The 23,243-nt window shown below is 34.8% G+C and overlaps 1 protein-coding gene across 8 annotated transcripts in view; it reads left to right on the top strand.

Moving 5' to 3' along the window:
* Positions 1 to 23,243, top strand: part of NAV3 (neuron navigator 3) — a 417,901-nt gene that overhangs the window by 233,999 nt on the left and 160,659 nt on the right. For all 8 annotated transcript variants that reach the window (XM_032999780.2, XM_042792193.1, XM_032999779.2 and 5 more), the window contains 2 exons: positions 16,346 to 16,418; positions 20,279 to 20,456. In XM_032999780.2, the coding sequence (XP_032855671.1) occupies positions 16,346 to 16,418; positions 20,279 to 20,456 (251 nt within the window). The remainder of the gene's footprint in view (positions 1 to 16,345; positions 16,419 to 20,278; positions 20,457 to 23,243) is intronic.

Below are 23,243 nucleotides of genomic sequence, written 5' to 3'. Positions count from 1 at the left end.
AGCAGCAGCAGGATTACAGTAAATATGTGTGCTTCATGATAGTGCATTTTTATCATCTTCTATATGGAGAGTATGCTATAAATACTAAGAATGTCTAGAATGTTTACTGTATTTAAAAATAGAGAAGAAAGTGCGTGATGTTTAGTTGAACAGCAAAAATGCATATTTAAACTCAACAAGAAAATAAACAGTGTCTCTAAAGTGGTTTTATTTTACAGTATATCCAAACAAGGCTTTTTGGTAACTCTGAGATTTTGTCATCTTTCTAGATTTTTATCAAATGTCTGATTATTTTGGAACTGTGGCAAAAAGCCAGTTTTCTTATGGTTATATTTGATGACTTATGTCTATTTAAAGATTTTCTAACCACTACTTTTACAATACTTCTGCTTAGACTGTCTTATAATTTTGAGCTGTGTGTTACTTGAGGGAAGGTTATTTTTCCATGTCTGTGAAGCCTTAAATTTCCTCAGAGAGGTAGAATTTTCACAAAAAACATTTCTTAACATTGAAGTGAAATCTCAAGATCTCTCATTCATCCTTCTTCCTAAAGTAATCTGCCACTGCCTGTCTTGACAAAGGTGAGTTCTGTGGCTTCAGTAACATGCAAGACTCTCAAGAAACAATGTGGGCCTATGTTTCTGTGTGCAGCACACACATGTGGCCATGCATCCATGTGAAGTACCTTGTGTAGTTCTGATGAACCCCCAATGGTTTTATTCATTTTGAAACTCATTTAAGCCATTCTCCCTGCCTCTTATTTGTGAATTACGGTTTGTGGGGGGTTTGAAATTCTGGGAGCTTTGATGAACCATTGTATTTTCTGGATATCTGTGAGAGTCCAAGATAGCTACTATTCTACAGAGTTGCCAGAGCTACTATCTCTGTTCCTTAGGGTGAGTCCAGATTAAGTTTAGAAAAGAGGTACTAGACATATCTTGAGATTTTAGCATCAGCATCTGCAAGCAATAATTGATGGCACACACCAAGTATGAATATCACCATCTTTTATTTGGCTGGGCTGGGAAATCCAACTATTGGGAAGATGTTTTAATGGAGATACAGGAACTGTGCATCTGTACATAAAATGCTGTCTGTGGTGTAATGTGTAAAGCAGCAGAGGGTGCCAGAAAGCAACAAGTTATGACTGCCATTGCAATTAGTGGAAAAAAAAAAGGGATTGTAACTAGCAAAGTTAGAGTGGAACAAGGTTTGCAATATGAATTCGGTTGCAGAAGGGAGGGAAGAAGACACAATTCTTGTAATTTTAAGCACTTACATGTGCTTAAAATTACCATAAACACTGTCCAACAAATTGTCAAGCTTTTGGAGGTATTGTGTGGTACATTGTTGTGGTTTGAGATCAGAGGGCATCTGAGCACCACGTAGCCGCTCACTCCTCCCTTCGCTCCCAGCCATGAGAAGGCAAAAGTAAGCCAGGCTTGTGATTTGAGATAGGGCTGGGAGAAGCAAATCACTCATTATGGTCACAGGCAAAAGGCAGACTCATTAGGGGAAGAAAAAAAGAACATGTATTTATTATAGACATTAACAACACTTAACAGAGTAGTACAGTGAGAAGCATTGCCACATCTTGAGAACACCTTCCCCCCACCCATCCCTTCTTCTCGGGCTCAGCTCTGCTCCTGATATCTCCACCTCCTTCCCTAGAGGCACAGGTCAGGGAATGGGGGGTGCAGTCAGTGCTGCCGCTGCTTCCATCTTCAGTGGGGGGAGCTTCTGGAACTTTTCCCCCCTGCTCCATCGTGGTTCCCCTCTCACAGCAGACAGTCCTCCACAAACTTTTTCCAACATGAGTCCCTCCCATGGGCCGCAGAATTTCCTTACACTGCTCTGGCGTGGGACACCAATTTTCTCCAACATGAGTCCCTCCCACGTCTGCAGCCCTTCCTGAGCTGCTCTGTCATGGGACACCCCTGAATGCTGCAATCCTCCCACTGCCAAACTACAACAGCAGGGGCTACTTTTTCCCACAAGATCTCGGCTGTCTTTGGGCACAGTCACCTTGGTTGGACATGAAGGGCTCCTCCCAAGCCATAAATCAATGTCTGCTCCACTGTAGATTTTCATGGGTGGCAGGGGGGGCCGCCCTGCCGTCTCACCACAGGATACAGGGAGGTCTCTGCTCCGGAACACCTTCCCCCTCCTTTCTTCCTCTGTTCCTCCACTGACCTTGGTGTTCACGCAGCTGCTGCAACTCCTCCTCAGAAGTCTGACTCCTCCTTGCCACGTCCCTTCTTAAATACGTTATCTCAGAGGCGCAGCTGATTGGCTCAGTTTTGGTGCAGAGGTTGAGCTGACTTGGAGCTGGGGGAGCTTCTCACAGGGAGCCACCCCTGTATCCCCCTCCCCTGCTACCAAAGAAAAACCCCACAACTCACTCAAACCCAGGACATGCATTATGCCTAGGTGACATTGCTTGTCACTGAATCATCTTTTTTTTACTCAGTATTTCAAAGCCTGGCTGTATAGCAAAGAGGTTGCAAGACAGGAGGATACAGTAACATAGAATGTCCCAGCAATTTAGTGTGTTAATTACAAATCAATGTGGTAACAAAAAAACATCCCATCCTTCTAGATTTTTAATTGTTCAGCTCATTAAAAAAGACTCTGCAAATTCTCCCTACTCCTGCTGGAAAGTAAAATACCAAAAATTTGATGCCAGAAAAAGTTTTTCAGCAATATTGCATTACTTCCAGAATATAATACAATTATAGTGTTAGAAAATGAAAAGAAAGAACAGAAAGTAAGTGCATACTGAAACTGCTGTGATCAGTCCAGATGTATTTTCTCACTCTGCCCTTGATCTTTGCTGGAGCAGGAGCTGCCTACATCTGCTGCAGTTAAGTGTTAGCCTGTTTCATGGAAAGAATGCTAAATCTGTTTGATTTTACAGTATCTTTTACAAACTTGCCATTTAAAAGTTCCTTGACTTTTATGCATACTAACCCATCTAACCTTGCTCTTTTATTTGGTAGTAATTACAGTCAAAGAATAAACTCCTCTTTGAACCCTGTTACAAATCCCTTCCACCTACAGCCTCTCCCCAATGGCTTATTGCTGACACATGTGAATGAGCATTCACTGCTGCATCAGAGCAGTGGTCCATCAGGCCAATATTCCTCCTCTGAGAATGGCAATGCGAGAGGTGACTTAGCAAGAACAAGTGACCCTGGGTGGTTTTTTGCTCCATTATCCTCCTTTTTCCCCAATCTCTAAAGTTATTCTATTAGAGGAGGGTTAGAGGGTACTTCTTTGCCTCATCTTTCAGTATTCATTTTTGCACTACAGTTGTGATCATCATTTATTATTCCAAGACATGTCAAAATGCATGCTAGATTTCTCAGAAAAAAATCTGTCTCTTATAATCATGTTCACAGCTGTGGGACTGTCTGCAGAGTAGGCATGGGTTTTCTATTGATTGCAATTATTATTCTGCCAGCTTGCTCCTATTTTCAGGAGCCCGTAGATCCAACCATAGATCCAACTGGAATGGCATGAGGTACCATTGGGCAGCTGAAAGTCTGTGTTAGTAAAGATTTTGAAAACACTGAACTGGGATTAAATACTGATGTTAACTCTCTATATAAACTCTGTTACAGCTGGTGACCCTATTATAAGCAATATTGTTAAGGTACACAAAGGTAAATTATCTTAAGCTAACAGTAGAACAATCAAGTTATCACAAAGGCTGCTTATTTCAACAGCATTAACTAATCCCTTCTCATGTAAAGGCTCTTGATCAGATTAATTAAAATATTAACACAATCTTCTTATGTGTTTTTTTGTTTCCTTTTTTTTTTTTTATGTAACTTGTCTGTTTAAATCCACTCTGACCTGAAACTTAATACAGAAATCATTAGAATACAGTACAACCATTTTTGTTTCAGCAGAAATAAATAGTATATATACAGTAATCTGTTTGGCAGCTTTCTGATGTTCAGGAATTATTTAAAACAATCCCAGTCTGAGGAGTCTGCTGACCATATGATCAGCAGATGATCATATGACATAAATCAGAGCTATACTTATTTTAAGTTGGCGCAGTGTCTGGATGTGAATTAGTCTGGGCAGGGTTCAGTTTCATAGTCAGGCCAAGATATATTTTTTTTGTTAGGACTTGATTGTATTCAGTCTCACAAACTGATCACAAATAATTTTTGTATTTTGAAGAGTTTATATCAACTTAAAGCATCTGCTTACCTATGCAGTTCTTATCAGTTATTTCAGGTGGCATCCTGACCAGAATCAATCCTGTGAAATCCTAAAAGTTGAATCTGAAGACTCTTCCTGAAATAGAAAATATGTTTGTATTTCAGCTTGTCGCTTTTGGCAGTCTTTAATTCTGTAATAATTAGAATATGTTTCATTTAAACTTGTATTGTCAACTAATTGGAACCTTGTTTGAATTATTCATACCTCTTGATTCTTCACTTTCTTTGGAATTACAATGGGAGCGTACCAATGACATTTTCCTCTAGGGAAAAAAAATACCACAAGAATTTTCTTTGTCCCAGTGTTTCTGTGCTGGAGAGCTGAGACCTATTTGCATGTGAAATAAATAATAGTTCATGAAGTTAGATAGCTACAATTTTGTATGTTCTAACTGCACACATAACTAGCTAACCAGCATCTCAGTCTAGTGGGCTGTTTTGCCTGTCACTCACAGATTTTCTCAGTAATTCCTCCCAATAATAACTTTAAACTAGTTTTGTTGTGTTTTGGGTTTTTTTGTTTGGTTGTTTGGTTGTTTTTTTTTTTTTTTTTTGTAAAAGCTCTCATTTAGTTCATAGACAGATCAGCAGCAACAGTCCACAGTAAACATATGTGCAAGGGTGTCTTCACAGTTCTTATATATACAAGGCTTCTATTTGGTTTTCTTAGCATAAACAGTTTTGAAATATTTATGGTGTTACATCTTCTAAATTAATGTATTTGAAGGTATGTGCCCCCTCCAAATCCCAGTAAATGCTTATTTTTCAAGTAATAATGACTGTATTTTGGAACTTGAAAATACTTGGACAACTATTTAAAACATTGTTTCCATCTACACTTCACACTTCATTGACTACAACTGTAAGTGAAGTGACAACAAGGAATATGTGATTGTTCAGGCCTCATTTTATAGGGTTGAGCACTTCTGACCTTTCTATTACAACATTTGGCTAAGAAATCGAGAAAAAATCCTGGCCATATTGAACTCAAGAGCAGATATCCTATTGCTTTCTGTGGTTCCAGGTGCTTTTATTTTCCTTGACTGAGAATCTAGACACAAGATCTTGTGAAAATGTGGAAAATGCTTCCTATGGTTATGAGCATATACCAAAGAGGTAGGCAACCGTGTAAACTGTATATAAGCACAATATGAAAACATATACAGCATGACCTAATATTCCCTTGTATACTGTGCTAAATGTGGCATAAAATACAATGCTCAGGTACACTAGCAAAAGTGAAAGCTTGAATTTGAGTCTTTTTCTTTAGGCTTTAGATCTATTTCAGTCAGTAAAATGAAGACTAAACATAAAGGAAAGTCAGTGACTTATGTTCTCTTCTGCATATAGTTTCCCAAGGACTTTAGGTTCTTGATGGAGGACCAGACATAATTTTAGATCGACAGAAATCTTTGGGATGTGTTTTAGAGGTTGTTAATAACAAGTATTTTAATATTTTTTCTTCTGATGAGCTTAATGTTCTATAAATATTTTTCAGGGTAATATGCAAAATATATCTAATTAGAAAAAACATCAGAAAGTTTATAAAATCAGAGGCTAAGATGATAAGAAATTGTTAGTGTCTCTCATGCACATGCTGAAGCATTACAACTTCTGGTATAGTCAAGAGGGAGCATTCAGAAAGCATAAAGTACATCTGGATGGATTCCATTTGCAAAGTTCAAGAGGTGCAGTGAAATGCCCCATAGTTTACCTGTTTACTTATCTTTTAAAGGATTTATCCTGTCACTGGTTGTAATTTCCCTTACTTCTAAGAGCTGCTTTTTTGATGAGCTAAATGAAGTTGCTATGTACTAAATAGTGGTGAAGGAGAGAACTGGAATGCTTTCAAAGGTTTAATTAAATCTGGTAAATGAACACTGTAGCAGACTGTCTTTTGACCTCATGGAGAGAAACTCCTCTATTTTAAAGAAGTGTACATTTTCACATTACCCTCCAATTTTCAGAAGTTGCCAAGTTCCATAAATATTTAGACATTGGTACCTTGATGACTCTGAAGCGTTGCATAACTAGAAAAAGATTGTAGGCAGGCTCACTAACATGATGCAGTGCTTTAAAAAACACTGTTTAAACAGAGTCCTTTTTGTCATTAAAGATCATCCTCCCAGGGTAGTATTTATCTTCAATTTTGTGTTCTTAGTGCATGTGTATGGCTCTTTCACTGTGGCAACAGGCCTGCGGACATGAGAGCACTGAAGTAGGGAGTTACTTTGAGAGAAGCAGGGAGTTACTGGAAGAGAACTTTTGCCTAGTCTTTTCTTTTGATCCATGCTGCTGTGGAGTTACGTTTTATCTAAGAAATTCATGAAAGATACTGAAATTCTTTCATGATTTTCTGAATCCAAATCCAGGAGTGTACTAAGGACCAAATCCAGTACTATATTCCAATCAAAAATACAACACTTTCTTGTCACAATTTCTATTATAGCAGCACAAAAGCACTTCAGAAATAACATTGTTGCATTTTGTGCTCTACAATGTCTTCTGTAGACTACTGTAAAGAAATGGGTAGAGCAAATGCAGAGCAGGCACAGAAGGAAGAATGGGTAAGGAAGGAAGACAAGAGAAGCAAGATCACATTATTACATAGATGAACAGAGTAAAATTTTACATAATTCTCTTACATGTTTTTTGGGGTGCTTGTGTATAGAATTTTGGGGGGCTTTTTTATATGAAAATGATCAGCCTATGTTCATAGTGATCTGTCTGGCCATTTAAAAGTATGATTAGGATTAATGCTTTTATTCAGAATAACTGAATTGTTCATTAACTTGACATGTAAGAACAGAAAAAACACCAAACAAATTGTATTTGACATTACAGAAATTATCTCACAGTCACTCTAAGCTTTCCAAGCACCAAGTCAGGGGCTAGGTGAAAATCCTGCAACACTAATTGTCACCTTCATGTTCCTGACAAGGACTGACAATAATATGTACCAAAAGGGATACTTTTCCCACTATAGCATTTTCTTAAAAACAATACACACCCCAGCTTATATTCTGACCTCAGTAGTGACCTCATACATTCTTTTATCAGCAGGTCAGTACATATGTCTTTTAAATTCTCGAAGTATTTGAGAAATTAATTTGTTTTCACATTTCTGGGTTTACTGGTCATATTTCGTGTTTGGAGTGCATGTTGGAAGAATTTGACGTGCATGTTCCTTAATATCTGCTAGAAAAGGAAGTAGAAGGTATTTCAGTTTTAAATAACACCATCATCCTTCCCTCAAAAAATAACTAATAATTAAATAACTCCAGCATCATTTCCTAAAAATTTTTGCCTGGGAGGCCTTCTACATACCAGTAGTTATTATCCTCTAAGGTAAAATTCTCCCCAAATGCCTTCAGTAAATCAGTTTTTAATTTGCATATATGGTCTCTTATTACAAAGTCAGTGCTTAGTTTGGAACAGTTTTTTGGACTGATATTACATGGTTCACTGATAGTTTTTTTTATTAAATGTTCCTTAAATTATTCTATTGCAAGTAATGAGCAGTTTGTTAGAAAAATGTTAAGCTGAATATGTGTGCGTGTCAGTGTAGTCTGCTTAACACCCTGAAATGCATTATAATTTCCACAGAAAAATGGAATGTGCCTTGCATCTGGGTGAGGTAACAGTCCACGTGCAACAGCAAGTCAGCAGAACACACTTAATATCTCCCAGTAGGACTGCTAACACCTGTTTTATCTGGGTGGGTTTTCAAATTTACACCACCCACGGAAACTTGACATTGCCTTCCAGTATAGCTAAAAAAAATTATTGCAATAAGTTGTCATGTCAGGAGCTCGTGGGAATCACGTTATCAGAACATAAATAATGTGATTTTTAACTCTCTGCTGTTCTTTGTACTTTTGCAAGTTTTACTGGAGAGCTTCTTTATCTCCTGTTTTTTCATTTCTTCAAATTTATTCCTTTTCTACAGTCTGAACTGTGAATTCATGGCAAATTTCACCCAGTCTCAGTAGTTCTTGGTCAAGGGAAGAGTGCAACATGCAGCCTCCTATAGCAGCATCTTGAACAGATGCTGCAAATTTGAAACTACAGAGGTTCCTCAGTTGGATCCCTATAAGTTTTGCATTACTCTGGGCCACATTTCTTCCCACTGTATTTACTTGAGGATTCGGAAGAATTTGGTACTCAGTGTATTCTCTGCTCTTCAAAGTGTCCTTATTAAGTAGTAAAAAATATTTTATATTACATAATAATACTACTACATACAGTTTCTTCACAAGGAATCTATGTGAAAATGTAAGGCTTTTAGTCAGTCTTGCTCAATAATAAAAATCTTTTAGTAATAACTTAGTATGAACACATATATATGTCAATAAACATACCCAGCTTTAAATATGGAAGAGAGAAGAAAGCAGATGGCTTCCTTTTAGATGTGTTAAACTAGTTTAACCTGTGCAACATTAAAAGAAATCAATCTACTTGTTATAGTTCAACTATAATACTTGCAAAATGAGCCCATATGAATTTATTTCACATTATTCCTTTGAAAGACTTTAATCCTACTCTTTTGTTCTAGCTACAGTAGAGATAAATTTGAGAAAAAGTGTTTTCTGCAGCAGGATCCTCCCTTTTGGAGTACATATTGTGGATACCGTAGAGCAATACCATGTAGGGAAAATACTACAACAATTTTGTAAGTAAAATTTTGTGACAGCTTTTCACAGAAAATGGGTAAATCAACAACAATGCCAAATCAAATGGAGTGCATGGCATAGAGGCTTTTTCTTATAATTTTATAAATAATTACAACAAAACTTACCATATGTTATAACAAATCATAATTGCTTACTTTTTATGGTTTAGATATGTTTTGTACTACAGAATATGTACAATTATAAAGACATTAAGGATTTTTTATATTTTAATTCTATTACTCTTCGCAAATTTCTCTAAAGAGGTGAGTAGAACTTCAGTTGTGCTGTGCATCTGTTTTCAAATGAAGAACAACAGGGAATTCTCATTATTGAATACTGTTTAAGTGATCATTTAAGAATCACCTGGACTCACAAACAGTGTTGACTGTGTGGCATTTGAAGAATGGATAGGCAAGGAGATAAAGATATTGGACTGGGTAGTCTATTTTAGTATATCAGTTTTAATCTGGAAATACTTTTTTGACTTCAGCTGAACCTCCTTGGTGTAAATTAGCTATCAGAAATTGGCATTTGGGACCAACATTCAGCCTGACAAAATCGTAGTACATATAGATATGTACAGCACAAGCATGGTAGTAAGTTGAATATCAGGCAGTGTATTCAGTTATCACTTGTTTGGAATGGAGAAAATTCATGAGTGGTTTGATTTTTATTTTTTGATGAAGGAAGCATTGCACCTGTGTTTATTTTGCAAGTAGTAAAAAAAACCTGAATATCCACCTGCCTGATTTATGAAGTCTGGCTTTGTTAAATAATTTTAGCGATAAAACTGAGGATAAAAACATATGTCAGTATAGAAGTGCAAGCGTCTTCTCTTTTTATCTCTACCTTGTAGCTTTCCAGCCATTTGTTTTAAGGAGAGGCAAAACAGGAATACAAACTAGTGAAACCAGCTGGGAACAAAACCCATAAGGAACAAAGTTACAAGGAAAACCAAAAAATCTGGGTGTTTCCCACACCACACTGAGTTGTCAACGAGTCATGATGTGTGCTGTGGATGAGTCAATTAAGAATAGAAAGTGAAATAAATTTGTCTTTCTCAAGCTCTGAGAACAGCTTTAGGTGTAGCAGGTTGTGCAAGATTATACATTTGGCCAAAAAGTAGGCCTTTTACGTATTCTGTGTGTGTGTGTGTGAGGTTTAAGCAGGTATCTGTGAGAGTGTACATGACTAATTCTCATACTGTTCTCTATTAGTCGAGGGAAGATCAGAGTTCAAGCCATGTCCACCTTGAAATATTTTCCAGTTTCTTCCAGAGCATTCTATATAACTGAGTCTTTGAAGGACAATTTAATTCTCTCACCAGCTCCAACATGTGCACCAAAAATGTTTTTAACTGCACACAAAGGCATCTCAGTTGCTTCCCTGAATCTCTGTTCTTTTTAGAGCCTTCAATTAAGATCATATCACTGGCACTTCACCTACTACTAAGCAAGTACCCAGAACTCAAAAGATAGTATGTCTCCTTCCATGCTCAGTTCATGTGAAAGTCAGACAGACAAATAGCATCTGGTCTTCCATTTTTCATTTTATTCATTTTATGCAGCTTGTATACATTGAGAATTTAGAGTCCAGGATGCTACGTGCAAGGCCTGAATTGTATTTTTATTTGATTTTGATTCTACTGGTGCTACAGAACTGGAATGAGCATGAGCTGTATAACAACAACAAATTATTTTCTCATTCTGCATTCATTTAAATCCATTGACCTCCACAAATTTTGTTAGCTATGGATATCCATGGGAAAGAAAGAGTCAAATACAGGTCTTTCAACTCAGGTTAATACTGTGGGGAAATTTAGGAAGAAATCTTGCTATTAAAGTCTGTTTGAAATACAGTTACTATGACGCAGACTATCTCATGCAACACTGCTAATCTCAAAGGAGTATTATTTAATATTGGTATTGGAAAAAAAAAGCGATGAATACTGAAGAGTTTTATGGAGATTCTGTGCTCTGGAAGGCACATATATTTGTGACTCTCTTGGTTTCTGTGGTAGACTGTTTCTATGAATGTCCCTAATCAGCCATCAGCAACATTAGAAAACTTCCACATAGCAGATCTTTGCCAATTTTTATCTGAAGTTTTGGGTCATGAAACAGAATGTCAAAACACACAGAACTATGGAAGATAGCGCTGAATGGAGTGTTAACAGATATTACTGTTTTACTTTTGCTGCCAAAATAATCAAGAGTATTTTAGGAGAGTAGATGGATAGAAACACTGTAATAGTAAGGTGTCATATTTATAAAGGTGTCCCATTCTGCAACAGGAGGAATCCAGTCCCAAGTATGCAAATAACAACTAACTTGTGTATGTGTCTATATGTTCTTTTAAACTATATTTTAATAAACATATCAAGAGAGGGTTAGTCAAACTAAGATATTTTTCAGAGCTTCTTATAAATTCAGAAAAAACCATAATGCTTTATTAGTCATCATTACTTGTCTTCTGAGCATCCCACAGTTAAATATATGTTTGGAAGTGAAGAAAGTGTTGTCTGCCAGACAAAAGAGATGAAAGCTAATCTTGGTAACAGCAAAAATAATTATAATAAATAGACATATTCTATATGTTGAGTCACTAGTGAGTACAATCCCACAAATGAGCTATTCCTATAAGTCTGTTAACTGATGGGTAATAAGTATTACTGTTTATCTACATGCAAGTCCCACAGTCTGGTTTATTTCTGTCAGTAAAATTTCTGTCAGTAAAATTTCAAATAGCTTCCAGTCAAAAGCAGATTACCCACAACTACGCAATGTAATAAGTTACAGCAGATTTGCAATGTATATTCTTTGTATGCCAAGTAATGTATTAATACTATCAGAGTTGTGATACTGCTGTTTATTTGTACATCATTGTTTGGACTACAACCCCTTAAAATGTGGGTGTAGAAATCTTAGGGTTCACCAGTATTTATGGTATAAATATTTCATGTGCTTTTTTATAATGCTGTGTGTATGAGCAATATTAAAAGGACTTGATTTATGAAAGAAGCTTAGTATATTGTAAACATAACTCAGCAAGCTTAATTTAAAAAGCATCAAATGGTGTTCTTTACCTGATGATGCCCATAAATCATAATTCCCAAATTATCATCCTTTTAGCTGAGTTTATCTGCACATATAATGCTGGAGGTACATTTCAGAATTTGACGTATTATTCTTGAGTTTTGATGAGGAAGTGATTATATTATCCATGACAGATTTTTTTTTACCTCTGAAAAGCAATTTCATATAGTCTTGATTGACTGTCAACATGGTTAATTGAATAGCTAAGTGGACAAATATCTACATGGTAATGAAGGTTTATTATATCATTAAATCTTTATCTCATTTATAGGTTTTAAGATTTTTGTGGCAAATCTGTTATTCAATGTACTGCATTTCTTCCACTCTTTTGAATCTTTAATATTAAATGAGTGCCTTGGAACAAAAAATTTTGGGAATTTGCAGTGATGGAGTGCTGTTGAACAGTCTGATCTTGACAACATCTACCTGTAGAAGCAAATTCACAAATTTGACTCACTTTCTGTGTCTCAATATGTAAGATTTGGAGTCAATCTCTATGTCCTGAATTCTGTGCTCTAATTAACTATATCTTCTGCTACAACACTTTGTAATTCTGATGATACTATTCACAACTAATGAGGAACATCAGTTCTGCTATAAACTTGCAAGCAAAATTCGCTACAAAAATGTAGGCATATGTAAGATACAAAATTTGTCTGGCGTCTGTGGTAAGTGTTACACTACAAAATCTTCAGCTCTTGATATATAAGCAGGTAGAGTTCTGCATATACAGAGTTCAGCTCTAGGAAGAGTTTACCCGAGTATATAATAACCCTACCACTAACTACTTAAATAAACATGGACCTCAGGGATTCATACCACTCTTGATTGAAACAGTATTGAGGAGTGGAAGCTGCTTGAAATCTCTTAGAACTTTTGTAATTGCAAAATTACTCTCATCTGTTAGTAAGTTTGAATAAAAAGTGTTTGGGGCTGCTAGGGTTTGAGTTCAAAGAATAACTGTGGTTTGCTAAGGCAAGAAGTAGGTAATTAAAGCAATGTTTAGAGACACACTGAAAGCTTCAAAATGAGACAACTTTAAGACTAACTTTTTCTAGACTGGAGAGGAAAGAAAGTGAAAATAACCCAAGAATATATTAATGCACATTTCATTGAATTTCCTAGCAGTTCCTGAGAGTTGTATATTAACTACAGTTATTATCAGAAAACTAAGAGTCATATTCTGACATTTTCAGTGTATTATGTGGCTGTGAGTTGCCACACCAAACTTGCTCAATTCACAAGTCAAAACAAGACTTTATTATAAGGCTAACAGTGCAACCACAGTCCATTGTCTGAAAGTTGGCCACTGCTATTACTTCATACACCACCACCAAGAGGGATGACTTTGGACCTAGGGCTTCTATTACAATTCCCTTGGTGAACAACGAAGGAAAACAGAATTTGCTTTGTAGTTCTGCAGTATATTGAGTCATAGATGTTAATGGTAATGACTAGTTTTGTCTGAGAGTTTAAGGGATGTGACTTCAAAGTCATATGCTGTAGAAGTAGACACATAAAGTAACCAGGTGCCATTTCTGTAGGATGTTTATCAACTTAAATGTATGTCAAGGTTTATGTATTAGGCTTACTATTTACTAAATATTATGTACTGCAGTTAGATATTGAGAAGTTTTCACAGCACATTAGAGCTTTAATCTTCTCTAATAAATTAGTTGTTTATAGCTATGGTCTCCTGAACTACTGCAGAGTACACATGTCCATTATGAAAAATGTCTTTGTTACACTAGGAGGTCTGCTAGAAAATATTGCTTCAGTTACTCGGAGATGGATGCTACTGACATCAGTCTGATTTTTCTCCTTTTCTTTTTTTTCTTTTTTTTTTTTTCATCTTCCATCTTAGTTGTAGAGCAAAATTTCCCATCTTTGAAGTAGCTGATTATGCATTATAGTTGATTTGAAAGTTCAAAGAAACACTCAGTTACTCAGCTAATATCCAAACAAATCTTCATTTCTTTTAAATTCTTCAGAACAGGAAAATTTCTATTCAAATTGCTTTCTGATGTAGTTGATGTTGTTTAAAGGTCAAGTAGAAATATTCTCATTGTGTGCATTATTTTCATGACTGATGCAGGGGTGTAGTTGGAGGCAGGGTTTGAGCCAGCCCAGTGCCTTGCTGTTGTCATCAGGATTGGCATCATCTGCCTGTCCCTCCTTCCCACAACCCTCTTCCTCTCCCAAACCATGCCTGACTCAGGCTGGGACGCGCCCTCCCCTCTGCTGACTCCCCTGCTCATCTGACTGCACGGGAAACTGGAGTGACTAAAATCCATTTGCCTTTTTTGTTGGGCAAGTTTTCTGCACAGAGCCAGATCCCGATGCGCTCAGAGAAGTCCTGAAGCCCAGCAGAGGTGGCAGCAGCAGGGCCCCACGCCTGGGAGGAAGAGGAGGTGAGGAAGAAGCAGATCTTCCTATTTTAGCTGCAGCCAGCTTTCAACTGATTTAGCTGTGTCACATCTCTGCACCTTACAAAGTGACCTGGTTTCTTTGTTTTTTTTTTGTAGTGTAAAACTACATAAACAATTAAGAAAACGTAGAATTAAGGCCTAAGTTTCTGCAATTACTGAATTGGGCCAATATTGGAGTAACCCCATTGATGGGTTATTCCACATTCACAGCTGTGCAAACTGATTTATGAAAGCTTTAGGGTAAACCATAATTTGGTAGTAACTTTAGTTAGCATTAGGTACAGAGTTTGGGTCTGGTTTTTGTTGTTTGTTTTGGGTTTCTTTTTTAAATTGATTCAGGAGAGAGATTATTTATCATTCCCTATAAATGGTATCATGTCCTTGAAAACAAGTGTTGGCAAAGACTTTTTTAAAATATGTTTTTACAAATGCTTTGGAGTTTATTGTGCTTAAAAAGTGCATCTCAAAATTTTTCAGGTGCTTGTAAGTTTCTAAGTACTACATATGGATCAAGATAGTCTGCGTGAGCTTGTAATATATACTTCTAGGGTCAGTAGTAAAAAGCATATTTATATTCCTTTCAGCTAATATCACTTTTTGAGAATAATGGCAGAATTACAATCACAGAAAGATGACAATAATAAAAGACCCTTCTCCTAGGCTATAAAAGATTCTACCAAGGATCAAGTAGCTTTTGTTCAAGCAATTAATTTGCCCTTCATGTTTTGATGGTTGAAAACCATTGATATAAGGTATTGTAAAATGTGTTAACATTTAAATAAAATTAAATGCATGGACTTGATCTACTGCAGGCTTATGTTTTTGATGTTGAGTATTCCTTTTTTTTATTTTTCTCCAATGAAAATAGGTATTTACAATACATTACTAAACATTTTGCTTTATTTTTGTGGTCCTAATTGCCTTGAAAAAAATCCATCAACCTAAAAAATGTATTTTAAAATCACATCTGTTGAAGGCATTTGACGTAGGACACCTCTCTATACATAATTTTTCTGTTTTCACAGCAGCATATTTCTATACAAACCAGTTAGTTAAAAGATTTTACATGTGTAGCTGGATATTTGCTTCACTGATCCTGCGAGGTTTGGGGGAACCAGCTGGGGATGGTGACTCAAGACAACCTTTTGGAACATTCTGGCTCCCTAATCTATTACAAATAGACACATGAAAGGAGTTAAATTAATTCTGTGATTACTTGTTTTAGAGACAGAAGTTTTATCCTTATATTGAGCTACATTTATGCCACATGTTCTTCTCTCATCTAAAACTCTCTGTGGTAACTATAGAGTTCTTCTAAACTACCAACAGAAGTCAGCATCATGTCCTTCACTAAGCAAGCACTCTTCTGAGAAGCATAAATGTAAATAAATTAGAAATTTTTTAGTATAAGATTTGAAGGAAATAGAGAATAAACCACAGCTGTGACATCATTTCCACAGAATTCTACATCAGCCCAAGGAAATACCTTTGCTAACGTATTCGTTGGAGGTTTTTGCTTACAGTTTTTAGCTAATACAGTCACCCACATCTCCAGACATATACTCAGTGTCTAATCCTCTATGGATGCTTTCACTACTGCTTGTTTGTAGCGTATAAAATCCAATTTTATGTTAAGTAGGTGGGTTGCTGATTTGCCAGCATGCCATTCTGGATTGGGCATTTATGAATTGTTTTTAAGCACCAAAATGGACAATGAAAGCTTTATATCAATTCCCCAATTAGCAGTAATCATTCTTGTTAAACTTTGGTAAAGAGCTGTAGTATGCAGTGAATGTAAAGTATTCATTCCTGAGCTGTTTCTTTTTTTTTTTTTTTTTTTTTTTTTTTTCCCCTGCAATTCTACATTTTGTCAAATAGTCTTATACTGCTTGTTATTTCTGTTTGCATTGCAGATTGAGAATGTTGATGTCTGCCTTAGCTTTCTGGCAGCCAGAGGAGTAAATGTCCAAGGTCTTTCTGCCGAAGGTAAGAGAAACAGATCATCAGAACAAATAACAGGATTTTTTTTTCTGAAAAATAATTTTCTTAATACAAATTATTTGCACCTAAATACCAAAGTCCAACTGTCTTGAACAACATGCAAATATGGAGTCATAGTAGTGAGTGAGAGAGAAATTTAGATTACCTTTTAATTTTCCCTTGAAATCAAACTAAGAAATTCAATATGCTTATGAAGCCTGAGACAGTGTTTTAAAATAATAATTTTTTCAATAGTATTAATCTTTTCATGTTATCTCCAGAATATTAGATAGGTAGATCTTTTGCCAAGCATACTTTTAAACTTGTTTATATATGGGATTCAAAACAATAAAAATTAATATGAGAATCTTGCTCAGTTAAGTAAACTCAGGGAAGACTATCTGTTTAAGTGAATTTCTTATTAGTAATAATGCTGTCAGGATGAGTGAAAATTATTGTATTCCTTTGATGTCATGTATTAAGTGAAAGAGTGAATGGTCTTGCTGCTTATATTATAGCCCTTTTTGCTCTATTAGTCACCTCAAGTGACTGCCTAATACAGCTACAACTAAGTTAAATATATATATTAAAACAAAACCATTAAAATACCAGTTTTCTTAATTAGTATGTAATATTTGTCTTATGAATGTAAAATTAAGTCAGGTGGATACTTTATCTTGGAAATTAAAAAAATGCATACATACGTTTGTCTTGTAACTAATTAAGCAGTTCTGCAAGGTGCTGTGCACCTTCAAAATCCCTTTGACTTCCATGGCAGCTGAAGGCAATACATATTGACAAGATGCAACCATATATTTTTATTTTCCTTGTAGCACAATTGAAAACTAGAAGGAAAAATACATTTTTTCAGAGATGGCAATTTCAGTTGAATTTTAGATGATATCCAGAGAAAAAAATTTGAATGATAACTACTGTTTTATTTTAAAATTAACTCAGAATTGTTATCTTTCACCATTTCCACATTTCTAGTACATTAGCAGAACACAGTCACGATATGTACTATCCACTCACTTTTTGATTGTCTACTTATGGAAAGCCCCTTAACTGATTTAAAAGAACTTCTGTATACACTGTAGATATGTTGATGCATGAAAACATTTCCATATTACCATTCATCTCAAAGCTGTTTAGAACTTGAATTTTTTAGTGCAGCTTATTTATACCTGTATATGAAATAACAATAAAATATGCGAATAGCATGAATTTATTTCATAAGAATACTCTTCATTGCTTGCTAACATGACACGGCATATGACACAGAACATGACACTTCTGTGCTTTGTTAAATCAAAATCTGAGTGCATTCTGTAATACATTACTTTATTCATACTGTTGTTTTGCTTTGGAAAATAATTTTTGGTAAGATACAAGCTTCATCTGTGTAGCATTAAATTAAAATACTACTAAAAGCAATAATACTACATAGTGTTAAATGCAGGGACTGTTTTTTTAAAAAATTCATTAATCTTTAAAACTGAATTTTAATAAAGTAGACCTTGAGTTCTGAACTAAGATTAAAATTTGTTGTTTTGCAGTTGGTCATGAATCTGCTGTAAATTGGCTACTATGTTTGTAATAATATTAGTTCAAAGTATCACAGAAGTGTGATTTGCTTAAATATACTATTTTTTTAGATGGACAATCCTGAGTATTACAATTTCTTTTGAGGAGAATAAATTGAGAAAAAGAAGACTTTTTTTTTTTAAATCATTACATTGTCAAGTTATCTTCATAGTGTTTTGTCAGCTTGTTTATATTTAAAATCAATTAAGTCTAAAAACCATAAGTCTGTTTCTTGTAATAAGTTTTGGTAAATGTGTCTTGTTACTACTGGGTCATTTATTAATGACCAGACAGATTCTAGAACAGTAAACCATGAGTTTAATAAGGACTGAAGATTTCACAACCAGTTTCCCACCTCAGTTTGACACTTGAGCAAAGATGTCTAGAGTAAAAGTTATGTTCAAATCTTGGCTGCAGAATCTCTACTGGAGTACACAAATGATAAATAATAATCCAGTTGCTACAAAGAAAAACACTCCCCTTCTCTTCCTTGCAAGTGCTTAGTACATATTAGAAGTTCCTGGATTTTTTCTGTTTTAGAGAAATCTTTGAACTTTGACTTATTCAAAAGTAGGAAAGAAAAAGAAGTTTGAAACTGATAACATTCTTCAGAAATAGTAAACAATATAGTTTAACACAAAGCAAAATTTTAAAATAAAAAATGGTGAGTGGGATTTAACAAAGGGTTCTTTTCTTGAGCATTAATTGATACAAAATCATAAGAATAAATAAAGTAGTTACACATACAGAAAATCTTTTAGAATCAGAGCAACTTAAAAATGGATAGCTGAATGTTTTTGTTGGTTTAAGATAACTTTAAGTGTAATTTTTCTGTGTTCCTTGATAATGATCTTCCTTGAAAATGTGACTGTAAAAGTCATTGTCACTAAAAAAGCTTTCTAAATCTGAGCAAGTTCTTCTTTGTATCTCTGGTGGTCTCATGAGAGATCAAAGATCCTGCAGAATCTTCATAAGGAAGATGAGAAAGTATGGGTAATCTAGAACAGATTTCTATTTTGCAAAGTATATTCTGATACCCAGGATAGTGTTTGCTTTTGAAGAATGAGTTAAGAGCATAAGGGCTCCAGTGTTTGTTGGTCTGTTAGTGTATGTACTAACATTTCACTTAATCCTATTGAAAGAAAATTAGTATGGTTTAAAGGATATGAATATGACAGTCATTGTTTATAAATTCTGCTGTAAAAATTCTCTAAAAGAGGCTGTGTAACACATACAGCTCAGTATTTAGATTTGAAGGGAAGGCAGAAATATTGCAGTTGCATGTTAGGTTACAAGGCTATGGGCCTAATGTAAACCTTTCACAAGAATTCCAGTGCCAAAGATAATTAATATACCTAAGTGCTGCAGATAATTTCATTAAAGCCTCCTGAGGCTTCTTTTTTTGACACAAAGATCCTTTATGAGCAAAGAATAACATTATCCTTTTAAAACCTGCATCTCAGGCTGGGGAAAGAGTAAGAAAGGAATGGGACACATGAGAATGCTACTGTGGCACACCAGAATTTCATACAGGTAGCTATTTTAGCCTTATGTGAAAGCTGTAGTTTTGAAGTCTTCATTAATCAGTAATAGCACTGTAAAATAGAAAGCTAGAAAATCATGTAGTTGGAAAGTTCAAAGATGTAATCATAAACCTTACAGTCACCTTTTTAATATGTATTTTGGATTAATTTTCTTCTCTCATGTTCCTTGCAAATTCTTGCAAATGGATATGTGCTCATCCATAAGACTTTTACCATCTCCTTTTTCTAATTTTTCTAGAAGCTAGTGTTCACTCCCACTGTGCACAGAATTTGCCCAAAAAGCAAGAAAATAATTTAAAGCCATGAGGTAGAAAGGAAGTGTATCTAAGGCCAGAAAGAATTCAGATTTTTCTGAATGGACCTCTGCTCACTGGGAATATTTGTACTGTATTAAGGCAGAAGTATTCATTTCAGATTATGTGTATTATTTAAGGTTTTTGTACTTCTCTTTATGACCATGCACATGTGATTTATCATGAGGACATTATGGAGATACGTGTTTATTGCAACAGTGACACATATATAAGCAAAGATTATAACAAAAAGTATCAGTGACACCTAACATGTCCCTAATATTAAAGATAAATTAAGAGGCATAAGGCATAAACATGTATAACAATAGGTATGTACAGAGATGTTTTGGTATAAAACTGTTACAAAACTGAAGCCTAAAACCACAGTGTTTTCACTTCTTTTTCTTTTCTCTTTTTTTTTTTTTTTAAAAAAAAAAAAAAATAGAAATAAGGAATGGAAATTTGAAAGCCATTTTAGGGCTGTTTTTCAGTTTGTCTCGGTACAAACAGCAGCAACATCATCAGCAACAGTATTACCAGTCTTTGGTGGAGCTTCAACAGCAAGTCCCTTCACCTCCAGCTGAAATCAGCCAGTCCAAAACGCACCAAGATATGCAGTCGAGGTAGGTTAAAAAGTTATTTTTCTCAGGTGCAAAAGGTTTTTATTTGTCTGTTCAAAAAATACAAGTATTTGCAGAAAAATAAGGTTAATTGCAAAAAACTTAAAAGACTGGTGTTTCCTTTTTTTAGCTATTTTTGCAATGGATATAGGAAAACATCTTAAATGTTTAGTATTGAGCTCGCCTTTATTAGAAGTAAAGTTAGAGTGAGGGCAGAGAACATTCCCAAATAAATTTAGTTTAAATTTTACTTAATTTTAAGGCATTCTTTCACTTTATTATTGATTCTACTGTCTTTTGCACAAGAAGAGACAGCACACCATAAGGTTAAGTATACTGGCTATTTCCATGTTTTCCTCACATACCCAGTTCCACATCTAAATGAATAATTTCAGATGATTAGCAAAATATGTGGGGAAAAGGCACAATTAATAATTTAATTAGTTATAAACTATTTGCATCCCCATTCATTCTGCTTTTGAGCACATAATTCTATTTGAATGTTTTTTGAAAGGGAGAAGAAACGGCCTTAATCTAGATGTTTCTTTTAAGTGGTTAGTTTATGGTTTAGTTTTAGGAAAGCAAAGCACTCAGCAGAATCTTTAATTGCTGAATTACATTACTTTCAGACTGAAGCTGAAAACATTTTAAGAAGGTAGTTGCTTACTGGCCATGACAAAAGAATCAGTTTTAAACACACATATCTATTTAAATGGAAAGAGTATTAACAACTCATACTTTTTTGAGAAAATTAAAAAAAAAAACATTCACATGTAGGACTATATAAAGTGTAGTTTAATGAAGATCTTTATGTATTGCTATGTTGGGTTTAATATTTGCTTGATTTATTATTTGTTCATTTTTTTTTGAGTACTTATTAAACAATTGTATGTCTAGAATGTGATAAATCAATGATCTAGGATGGATTAAAAGTATCAGACTACAGTAATGAAATTTTGGTTCTTGAGTCCATTTATATCTAATTTACCCTTTCATGTTAATAGTAAACATATTTCTTCTTCAGTTGAGAAAACTTTTCACACTTTACCCTAAAAGAAATCTTTGTCTTGAAACTAGGAATGTTGTAAAAATATGTTTATAGGAGAATATTGCTGATGGCATTTTAGTTACCTCATTTCATACAAACATTAAGATAATGTGAAATGCATTTTTTTCTCTGTTACTGAAAATTTAATGTCTGAATGCTTTCTCTGTGAAGTTTAATATTAACATGTTATCTAGGGAATTATGGTGTGATCCTAGAAGAATACAACCACTGTCAACATTTTCTGAAGTTGAAATTCTGCTTTCTGAAGGATGTTTAATACTGTATAAGAGACAACAACATCTTGTTATCCAGAAACTAATTGTTTTTCATATCATAAGGAAGACATTTTAAACGTAGGTCTACAAGTGTTCACTGCTTTAATCAGTGGAATAAAGGGTTTAGCCAGCTTCATGTAAATACCTTTGGTTATTGGTTTTTGTTATAATTTAGTAAAAGAACTGAAACATTTCCTGATTTTCTAATTTACCCAGGGTGAATTTTTAATTAAAAAATAGTTACCATGTTCCTTTATACATCACCACTATTTCAAGGAATTCTGTTTGTCCAAAAAAGCTTAGAGCAAAGAAGTTGTTTACTATTTGAAAGACAGTGATTGCACACTAGTGCTTTGTCTGCTCAGGAATGGTAGGCGAAGAGGGGATGAAGTTTTTGTAAAGCTTTCTTTTCGTTATAATTCCCTAAGATCTCATGGTCCTTCAGCACCTTTTCCTCCTCTTCTACTCTGCTATGTTTAAATATACTTCATTACAGGGAAAGACAATCTTTGTCCAGGACCCCAGCATTCTTGCCTTCATAAAGTGACATCTAAGGCTGCTTTAGCAAAATCTCTACTTCCATCAGTGTGCTTTAGACCTTTTACTTTAATGCCAGGATTTTAAAATAATTTAATTCTTTGATTAAATTTCTATTCATAGCTATGTTTCAGCTGCAAAATGTTTCTATGTAAAAAATTATTATACCAAGATTGAAACCATCTTTCTTATTTCTTATCTGTAAACTGAAAGCAAGCATTTTTCTTGCTTTTACTTATAGAGAAGTTCAGTGTTTATCACCATAAACTTGTGTACTGCCTCAGAGAATATTTTTCCCTATCAATATATTTCTCAGTAAAATCTTTAAGGATAAAGAAAAGTCCCTACTTCTAAAAGCTATCTGCTGTATGAAAGATCTTCTGATACAAATGCATCTAGTGTTCTGAGCTGCTAGCAAAACAGGGAGCTCCAGGATTTAGAAACAGAAATGTAGAATTTTTTAATACTAATTGCCTTTCTCATTTGTCATTGTTTAGAAGTAATATTAGGAAATTAACATAAAATAATATGTCTCTTTCTAAGAAAAATGACTACATTTGAAAAACAGGTTTCCCACAAATAGATGGACATATACAAGTATATATTGATACGAACTCTCTATGGTGGACTTAGTAACCCTTCTTTTCATAGCAATCAGTTATTTTTTTTCCTATCAAACCAAATATTTTGGAAAATAATTCAAAATTATTTCCCAAACAGCTTTTTAGTTTTAATCTGTTAATGAGTAAATAAAGCCTTCTGCTTATAAAGAAGCCAAAATATGAAATTAAAAAAAGAAAGATGCCTCTGATGGGATTCGTATTGACTCTTGCCTGCCTTTTGCTATCTGAAATGCAGACATGAAGCCTACATGACTCTCAAGGCTGATTTCTGTGTTATTGCTTTCATGACAACTGTGTCTCAGCATTA

The sequence above is a fragment of the Tyto alba genome, unplaced genomic scaffold, assembly GCF_018691265.1.
Source record: "Tyto alba isolate M040663 unplaced genomic scaffold, T.alba_DEE_v4.0 Super-Scaffold_2, whole genome shotgun sequence".
Lineage (NCBI taxonomy): Eukaryota > Metazoa > Chordata > Aves > Strigiformes > Tytonidae > Tyto > Tyto alba.
This window is presented reverse-complemented; position numbering and strand designations above follow the sequence as displayed.